Below are 10,361 nucleotides of genomic sequence, written 5' to 3' on the forward strand. Positions count from 1 at the left end.
GCCTGGGGGGGGGGGTCCACACTCCAACAGGGGCCCTTTTCCAACAGCCCTGAGCTGCGCCCCTCAGGCACTGCCGGGCCTCTTTCACATGGCTGGAAACGTGTCCCTGGCCTTCCGAGTCTGGGATGACTGTGTTTCCCGATGGCTCCCGCCCACGGGCGTGGTAGGGTGGCTGCGGGACCTGCCGGAAGGCTTGGGCCCCGCTCCAGATAGCCATGGGACAGGCTGGTTATTTCCTGGGGGTGCGCCCAGCACTTGGGCACCGCCTACCTCCAGGCACACCCTGCAGAGGACACGATGGCAGGCCTAGAGGCCCCGTGGAAGCTGGCCAGGACCCCCCCTTGCAGGGATGGGGGTCTCCGGGAAAATAGCATCATTCTGACCTGTCCACACAGGTCCCTGGTGACTCGATGCCTCCACTTCAGAACTTTTCTATTGTTCTCCCCAACAGAAGTGCCATGATGGAAGCTATTAGAGTCTCAAGACCTGGGGCCCCTCACCCCATCCTCAGATGGACAGTGAGTGGCGCGGAATGTTCTAGAAACTCTGACCATCAGAACAGCCTTCTGCGCAGTGCTGGGTGGATCCTATTTTAGAGATACACCAGTGCCGATGAGGGCTGTGTCAGTGCAGCCGGGATTAATCAGGGGGCCCTTTTACCATCCGCCATCGCCAAGCCCAGGGTGGAAGAAACTGAAAGCACGTGAGAAAATGCCCTTGGGGGGCAGGGCGCCTGGGGCAGGTCTGATGAGCTCTCTTAGCTCAGCCCCTTGGGGAGAGGAGGGCAAGCTAAAAGAGCAAAGGCACGCTTGTGAGCGCTTTGTCCCTCACCACCCCCTTGTTATTTTTAAGTGTGTTGCGAACCACATGCTTTGTTGGGAGGCGCACTGGTCTTGAGCAGAGCGGAGACGGCACGATCTCCCGGGAAGGGGCGGCTCGGCCCGAGCCACCTCACGCAGCAGGACAGAGGCGGCCAGGCAGTTTAATGGACAGGTTCTCCCGGGAGCCACTGTTTCAAATTAGCATCGAGGCCATCAGCTCGTGACTCGGGTCCACGCGGCCGTCGAGAGGCGAGGTAATTCACCCCGTTCCTCCGGGCCAGCTCTTCCAATTCCTCAAGACGGAGGAGTTGCCATTTTGTGCAGAACAAATTAGGTTTCTGGCCCGCCAAGGAGTCTTGTCTCTAAAACGGCTTTCGCAGTTCTGTTTTCTGCATTACTCCTGGAATGTTTCTTTCCAATATTATGCCAAAGAGCCACGGAGAGCCTCCCGTTACAGAGCCGCCCTGGCTCCCTCCTGGCCGCTGGCCTCCCAAACCCGACACTCTGCTAATGACCCAAAAGGGGATTTGCCTGTGACAAAAGTTATTATGTAATCTCACTAGAAACAATAAGGTATTAAAGCAAAGCATTCTTCTTTCACGTCATTTCTGTTCACCCTTAAAAAAATTTTCGACAAGCCAGCAAATGTTAAGTCAGCCATTTGGGACAGGACAATCTCTTCTTCCCGGAGGACAGCACTGAGGGCTCCTTGTGAAGCTCTCTCAGGTGGAGAGGGACAGAGGCTAATAAGTAAGCGAGCTTTTTTTTTTTTTATATCGATTCACAATTTCAATGGCTTGTTTTTAAAATGAAAACAAATCATGTTATAGAATTTTTTGTGCGTTGGTCCATCATTTTCCCCTTATGCATGTTGTTAGGGGGAAAAGGAACATTCTGGTTTGCCCCGAGTTCTTCGGAAAAAAGTAACACGTATTTTTATTTCGTTTTTTAAATTTAATTATTGATTTTAAGTAATCTCTACATCCAGTGTGGGGCTCGAACTCACCACCCCAAGATCAAGAGTCCTGTGCTCTTCTAATTGAGCCAGCCAGGTGTCCCAGTCGCTCACGTCTTTTGAGAGAAACATATTTATAAACTTGGAGGAAGATTTGCATCTGTGCTTACAGGGATTCGATTCACGTTTTAATCCTAAAGTAGTTTCGTCTGTTTTCCAAGATCCCAGTCTCGCCATATGCTTTTGGAGGATGAGAACAGAGAAGGTCCACGAATGAAGAGGCTTGATTTGCTGAATACTTGGGTCAATTATAAACTCTAAGGCTGTCCAGGAAGTAAAATGGTCTTCAAATAACGGAAATGTTTTTGGAGAACAAATTTTGGAATGGTAACACAGTGCTCTGACCTTGACTCAAAATTATGGTTGACACGGTGTTTCCTGTATTTATGTATCTACTCGTGCTTTTGAATGGTTGAAAGAAATGTGGCTAGCTNGCCATAAAACTCCCCAGGTCTCATACATCAACCTTATTAAAACAGACCCTCCATGTGATATTTTAGTATTTGTAAAACCCTGCTAACTACAAAATGAATTGCTTTCCTACTAAGAGTGTTTTTATGTTTTGCTGAATACCTTTCCTTCCTGCCAAGAAAACTACATATGATAAATACAGCACTAAATGGATATATTCTGGGTCAGAAGGGGAAAGTCACCCAGTGCTCTGGAAACACACATTACTCTGCTTTGGGTGTTTTGCTGACTATGGTAAATTAAGCATTTTAAAATAAGATGGTTTGGGTTTCAGGGTTCAAGTTATGTCAAGAAACGTAAAACGCTGTCCTTTCTCTGTATTTCAAAAGTGAAAGGATTAGGTCTTATGGCCCCAAACAACGCGGTGGTTATTTTTACGGTTGTGGTTCCGGCCACAATCTCAAATACTACATTTTCCTTTACATGTCTCGTAAATGGCCATTTCACACATATCTGTAGTTGCTTGAAAATTTACATCAGTTACCTAGACGTTATATAATACATGCAACTTTGGTGAGGAAATTTAAGCCACAGGGATACTTAAAAGTGCCTGAGGAAATACACAACAGGTTATACAGGGCTTTTTTTCCTTCTTTAAATATAAATAAGTTAATTACACCAGCCAAAACACCATGGAACTAATCATCTAATAAACCTGTGTGGATAAAGAATGCTTCCCCACCTCTACCCTTCCAAATGGATATAAACGTGACTGTATGAATTATTATGTATCAGCGGCGTGCCCAAATACGGAATGGAATTTTCAAGCCTGAAGCCTGACTCTGTTTCCCAACACTTGGGCCGTGGGCTGAGGAAACTTATTTGCAATTTGTGGTTCTCTCTGCCACTTTCTGGTAAGAAAGTCTGACAGCAGGGATCACTGTGTCTCCTACTTTAAAAGCAAAAAATAATAAACTCTGCCAGATTTCCTACGCCAATACTCGTTTTAAAAAAGTTCAACAAAAGGCTTTGAATTAGGATGGGCTTATCACACATAAAGAATCATTTTTATACCCTCAAAAACAGATCATTCAGATAGTTATTTAGGTAGTGCAGATTTGAAAAAAAAAAAACACAACTACCACTTTACTGTGAATTATCACGCAATTATGACAAAACTAGGTGCTCATGTTCCCTGGGAGCTGCTAACATAGAGTTTAACCCTGAATTAACGTGAAGATGTTGTTACTTAATGAGATAATGTCACCAAGAGTAATTGAAAGTTCTTGGAGCACAGGGGGATGCCATGTAATATAAGCTATTACCACTATCGTCATTCATCACGAAATCTGTCTAAAGGGTTACTCTGCCTACTAGATAGAATCTTAACACTTTCATCTCATCTCCCATGATTTAAAAAAAAAAAAACCCTTAAGCCTATTTTAATAAAGGGTTCATGTTTGACATCCTTGCCTGACTTTTTGCTACTAATAAAAATAATCTAAAAGGTGCAAAAAAATTTTTTAAAGGAAAAGTTGGGTGTTTGACATCCTATTCAATACTTCATTTCACTATTTAAGTAAAGAAGACAGAAAAAAATACACATTATGATTCTGCCTGGATTTCCTTCTGCAGAGTTAATCGTGAGCAGGAGGCAGATTTGTGGGAATACTTTGTTGTTGCTTATTTAAACAGTTCAGCGTGGAACGCTCCCCAGACGATAACGAGGGCTCAGTCTGCATCCAAGTGTTTTTGTAGCTGGAGACTGACGCTGAGGGCTGAGGCCATCCCATCAAGAGATCAAGGAAGAAAAAAGAAAATTCAGTCGCTCTACACAGTCAGTTTATCTTCTTTTAAAGGGACACTTCTCCCGGCTGGCAACATGATGAACGAAAGGCATCTCTACAACATCCTCGAGAAATAATAATGTATAACTCCCTCCCCTTCCAAAATTATGGCACCAAGGTTTCTCTCTGCATGCTGACCAAAGGGAACTATAATTTTAATTGTGTCTGGGTTATTCTGCTTAGATTTCCTTTTGTAGAGTTCACCGTGAGCAGGAGGTGCTTGGGTCACCTATCCAATATTATGTTCATTCTTTTTTTTTTTTAATTTTTTTAACGTTTTATTTATTTCTAGGAGAGAGAGAGAGAGAGAGAGAGAGAGAGACAGCGTGAACAGGGGAGGGTCACAGAGAGAGGGAGTCACAGACTCTGAAACAGGCTCCAGGCTCTGAGCTGGCAGTCAGCACAGAGCCCGATGCGGGGCTCGAACCCACAAACCGCGAGATCATGACCTAAGCGAAAGTCAGATGCTTAACCGACTAAGCCACCCAGGCGCCCCTGTTCATTCTTAATTAGTGTGTTCACGAACAATTAATTTCATTTCCCACATAAAAAGAGAAAAATGACAGAGAGAGAGAGAGATGTAGGTTGCTAGACTGAGCAGGCTGCGTGAACCGGGCCGTGCTGGTGTGTGCATTATCATGCGCCCGGCCATGCCACATGACTCAGCAGTCCTAATATGTGCCAGCGAAGGACGCTATTTGAAGCACTTTTGTGCTACTTGAAGTTGTGGGGACATCTGGCTTTTGCAGCGCTCCCCATTATTTATGTCACATAAAATGGGCACTTTGATACATTTCTTACCACAACCCCAAAAGAGAGGTAGAGCAGGCATTATATTTTTATTTAAGTTATGGGTCAGGGAGGGTAAGCACCTGCCCTTTCGAGACAATGAAAACCATAGAATGATACATTTCCCTTTTTGCTTTGACTGCTAGGGAACTCAGATCTGAAGTTAGTACTTGATAATAGTACTTTACCTGTTTTATCTTTGTGCAGTCCTTTTTAAAGGATGTGAACTCTTTTGTCTTGTTCATGACATTATGATAAGACGAACCAAAAGTCTGATAAATTACAAGGAAAAAAAATCAAGTAATCTACTCAAAATCATTCAGCCACAGATCAAATTAGGACTAGAAGCCAGGGGGGTTACAGCTAAAGGGCCTTAAATAATTCTAAATAGAGCAAGGTCGAAACTTAAGAGTATAATAACCTTGGAAAATACATAAATAGTAAATTTCGTGTTCCCAATAGCATTTCGTATTCCCCAAGTATACTAATACCATTAGTCACATAGGTGTAAGAGCCAAGCCTTAGCAAATCTTATCTGGGAGACCTGGTTTCATAAAGGAAGCGAAGAGGAAGAGAAAAGGAAACACTAAATCATCTTAATATGAAAGTCTCTTTAAAGGAGTTTGCATGAGAAACAGGCACAGAAGCCACCCCCTCCCTCCGTGGGCACGGATAAAAATACATACACGTTGGAAGAGAAGGTTGTAAACAAACAGCAAATTTTAAACCTGTATTAGCAGGGAAAAAAAAGAAAAGGAATACACCAGATGCAGGTTTCCAAATTGGTAATTTTGTTTTTCAGTGAAAAAACTCCAGCCATGTTAATTGCCGTGTTTTATTTTGGCTTAACTACAGAGGGGACTGGTGTGGTAAGATTATTCATCTGCCTCCTGGGAACCCATTTCCTGTATCTAATTAATTCTAGTGTGTCTTCAGTCATGATGGAAACAAGCACTCTGATCATTCACGATGTAAAGAAACATTTAGTCCCTATATGTATTAAAAAATGTGACTTTTAGAACCACAATCCACGCTTATTAAATCAGAAATGTGAACGGCAGCAATCAGTTAGACTCCTCCCCTCCCCCCATTCGGCGGAGCCCAGACAGCAGCCGAATTCTCCCCCAAATCCTTGGCTTGATGCAAATAGATAAAGCTGAGTGCACCTCTTTCCTTTACGGGATGAATCCCTTTTTAGGAGACAGTGGCAGAAAAATCGGTAATATTTAAATGTTCTAAAGAAAACAGGACCTTGCTGAGCAAAACAGTAGTAAACTGAGTTTTATGAGTTTCTATCACAAGCATATAAAATGCTTTACTGAAACGACCACTGAACTGGAAAAACTCAGGAAAAATTACCCTGAATTCCATGTGAACACTCATAAATCTACCTCCCCCTTCTCTCTCCTCAAAGCACAGTCTGCATGAAACCCATGTTCGACATCAGTTTCCCTCTTGCTTTCACGGCGGCTCACAAGCAAGTGTGGACAGAAAAATCTCCCTTTGTGAAGCTCTTGTTAGTGGCAGACTGGTACTGTATAAGCACGGAGCCCAAGCTATCAGACAGAATCTCAGAACAAAGCAGACTGTTGCAAAGATATACTGGTCATTAATCCCAAAGGAAAAAGAAAGTAAACCCTTGAAATGTAACAAAAAGAAGAACCCTGCGGGACAGCCTAAGAAGATGATCTTGCAACTTCGGATTCTTTCATATACAAAAGCAGACACTTGAACAGAATCATTTTCAAGTTGGGTGAGACTGTCAAGATCTGCCAATACGTAATTTTATATTTTCGCTGTGCATAAAATTCGGGAAGACCTACCTGTGACAAGCCTAAATGTACGGAAGCTGTTTCCGATATATACATAATTTTGCCATCAGATGCAACCACGAAAACAAATCCATCCAAAGTCTGTAAAAGAAAAGTGCCAGGGTAAGAGGTGACAGTTATACATTAGAATTAAATCAAATAATTTGTGCCCACACTGGAGTGGAGGAATGTCTGAAATATTAGCATCAATGCATATTTGTTAAATGCAAAACGGAGCTCGGGGGCCATAGAATGACTGCGGGTTACAACCCTCGGGGTTTAATTCCTGGGACCGGCTCTCAAATGCTTTTAAAGTGCTTTGAAAACAATCTTACATCCACATCCCAAAAATCATGCAAAACGTTTGAAAACTCCTAACATGCTCAGTTTAAATGCAGTGGCTTTATTGTTTAGGGTTATTTTAGCACTTAGCACAAATCCGGACTTCTACGGTACTTAGGGGGAAACCTACCACTATATAGACCATTTTATGTCATAATTGGCAGTGCTTTATACCACTAGGACATACGCTTTATTTGCCACAATTTTCTAGTTACCCCTAAGTACCATTTGAATAATAAATTCCGAACACTACCACTCCCCTGAAAATAAAATACCCGGTTACTTGAACAGACTATGTCTACAGAATTAACTACTTAGAATTTGCAAGAGATCAAATAACCTTTGCAAAATTCAAGGAGAAAAAGTATCAGCTTCTGAAAAATTGAAACTATCTAAATGATATTGCCTAAGTTGGCGAGCCCTCAAAAAAATAAAGTAAAATTTTAAGAGCTAATTAAGACAAATAAAAAGGTAATGATTATATTTATGTGTGGCAAGGATAAAAAGACTAAAATTATTTTTGAAAAAGGAAACGGCATTTTATTTACCCATTCATATTTTAGATCCAGAACCAAAGAAAAGCAATAAAGTTGGTGAAAGATCCGTACAGCCCACAATGCTGCCCCCGTAAAAAATATTCCAAATTAATTTCTGGCCACAAATTCTATTTTTACAGCATGTAATTGAAACCAGATTACCTTTGGTTTTTCTAAATCTGCCCCCTCCTTGTAGGGGGGCCTAAAAAGAATGTAGTAGAAGTGAAACTTGAATGATATCCTTACATTCTGTTATCTCAAATACAGTTTTACTGTAAAAAGTCTTTGCCAACTATATGATCATCGCCCTAACCTATGCTCAGGTTGAAATCAACATCTTAAGCCTCACTTTCTCGTTCCGAACTCAGCTGCAAAATATTTTCCCAACTGCATTCCGTTTCAAAAATATAAACCACACAGCAATGTCTAAAGTTATAAACATTTTGGCACATTGTGCACTCTCGTTTAGATCTAAATTCATTAAAGAGATACATTTATTGAAACGGTATCTGACAGTCAGCCAGGTGAGTGAAAAAAAGGGGGAAAAAATCATCATAATTAAATGCTGAAAGTTGCCAGCAGTAGCTAAAAAAATAACGTCCTTAATGGAAAACATTGGATGTGTCTTCACAGCTTCAGACCGCCGAATTCGCTTGAATGTATATTCACTGAAAACACGCCCGTCCACACAGCGTTCCGGAATTAAAGAAACGCACGGCGTTGGAACCGAGGAATGTTCGCCCGCCAGGTTTTCACCGGAGTTGTTGCTGATGTTAGTGGCACTTAACCCATGCAGGAGCATCAAACAAGCAAACTACGGCACACGGAGCTGGAAGCGAGCAAGGGGGTAAGCGCAGGGCAGGAAGGACTCCAGCAGCACCGTTTCCCGGCCGGCCCGGCTGCCACAACGTTTGCTTTATGCTATGAAAGCTTCAGGTTTCAAATATTCTCTGGAATCTTCTCTTCCCTGGAGNTCGGGGAAAGGGGTTTTTTAAAGATCCGCTTTTTTCGAAATGCAATGTGGTGCTCTTGGCTGACTCACTGACCCAAGTCATTGCCTACCGTCGCCAACTTTTTTTTTCTTTTTAAGAAAACACAAAATAGAAGGAGGAAATGCAGAACAGCTCTTGGTGAGCATTTTTTGATGGCAGAGACAAATGACGGGTGGGGGGGAGGAATGAATCGGGTCGTTGATGAGGATCTGTAAGGGGCATTTGAAAGATTCTGGGACACGAGGCGCTGCTGTCCCCACAGAGCGCCGGCTGTTGATTTGGAAATGGCCAGTCGTGTGTACGCTTACCAGAGTCTCAGACACTGCAAGCGAAATCCGAGGTCAGGAGCAGTTTAGCAACCATGGACCGAATGGCTCCGAGCTGGGGAGGGGGGGGCACTAAGCAGCTGACCACAAACCAAGTAAGGGCTCCCTCTGTGAGCCAGGTGACCCCCGACCCCCGAGGCTGCACCTGGTTGTGACCTGGAGCGCTCAAGAGCTGAATGACTTGGGTTGAACGAGGCCCCTGCACTTGCTGTGCGATCTCAGGCATGTTGCTTAACCTCTCTGTGCCTCAATTTCCTCCTTTGTAAACATGGAGCTAAAAATAGAACCTACTCTTAGGTTGTGGTGACCCACGATCATTCGGTAAGATTTGAAACAGAACCTGGTCTGTAGTAAAATGCCAATAAATGTCAACAGTTAATATTCTATTATAGATGCTGTCTTTTTTAAAATTCACCCCCTCCAAACTTACATGACTGTTACAGGCTTTAGAACTGCCACACTGGCTCAGAGCCTCCATTCATTCCTTCTTTGGCTCAAGCACCTGGCACAGCGTCTGGCACAGAGCAAGCGCTCCACAAAAGTTCGCTAAGGGAAGTAGGGTTGGAAAGAACAGTGCACCCACGGGCGTCCTTAGGCCTGGGTCTCAAGGTCTAGTGAGTACTGAGGCTGGGAGACGATTGCAGCAGGGCTGGCCCGAGGTTACGGAGTCCTCCCCCAGTCCCCGCCTGGCCTGGCGGGAGGAGGGGGAGGAGGGGGATCCATGAGGGTCTGGGGTTTGCCAATTGCCTGGAGGTCCAGGAGCTGTCTCTGCATCCTGATGGTGTCCTATCGATCCGCCTAGGGGGTCCCTCAAGACTGGTGGGGGGTAAGAAGGGAGCCCCACCCGGTGCAGGTCTAAGCCTAAGGTCAAGGCTGCACTCCTCTCCCCTCCTCAAGGAGGCTTTACCTGAAGCAAGTGCGATCCCAGCTCCTTGGCGACGCTGTCCAGGGGCCCGGCGCGGCTTGGCTGTCCCCACGCATCTCCTAAGCCTGGACCCGGGAATAAAGCAAACGGGTAAACAGGGTAAACCTCAGCGCCGATCGACCAGCCACCACCTCCCGGAAGGCGGGAGTCCCAAGCATCCCCACCGGCCACCTCCCTGGCTGGCCCCGCAGGCCGCTGTCTGTGTCCCCACCATCGTCCCTTTGTCCTGGATTAAACAGAAAGAAGGCCAGAGGAAACACTGCCGCTCGAGGCCTCCGGTCCGAGCGCCCCAGAGCCCACTGAGCTGGCCAGGCCCGCAGCTCCCGCGGGTCGCGCACGTGCTCACGGCTCTGAAATTGCCGTTTTATTTGAAATGCCACAAAGTAATCTAATCTGCTTTGAAATCGGCCATCCTTGAAGCCAAACGGGGATATCGATTTGACCTGTAAATATTCCCCCAAGGACCCTCCCTCCCTCCCTTTGCTGTGTCGCCGGCAACTAGGCATTTTCCCAAAGGCAGAGAGGCCCAGGCAGAAAAGCCCTCAC

The 10,361-nt window shown here is 44.7% G+C and overlaps 1 protein-coding gene across 1 annotated transcript in view; it reads right to left on the minus strand.

The window, feature by feature from the left end:
* SIM2 (SIM bHLH transcription factor 2) overlaps positions 1-10,361 on the minus strand; it is a 50,123-nt gene that overhangs the window by 30,933 nt on the left and 8,829 nt on the right. The window contains exons 2-3 of the mRNA XM_077765497.1: positions 9,798-9,880; positions 6,707-6,796 (exon numbers count right to left, since the gene is read on the minus strand). Of these exons, the coding sequence (XP_077621623.1) occupies positions 6,707-6,796; positions 9,798-9,880 (173 nt within the window). The remainder of the gene's footprint in view (positions 1-6,706; positions 6,797-9,797; positions 9,881-10,361) is intronic.

This window comes from Crocuta crocuta, unplaced genomic scaffold (genome assembly GCF_008692635.1).
Source record: "Crocuta crocuta isolate KB4526 unplaced genomic scaffold, BGI_CrCroc_1.0 scaffold84, whole genome shotgun sequence".
Classification (NCBI taxonomy): Eukaryota; Metazoa; Chordata; class Mammalia; order Carnivora; family Hyaenidae; genus Crocuta; species Crocuta crocuta.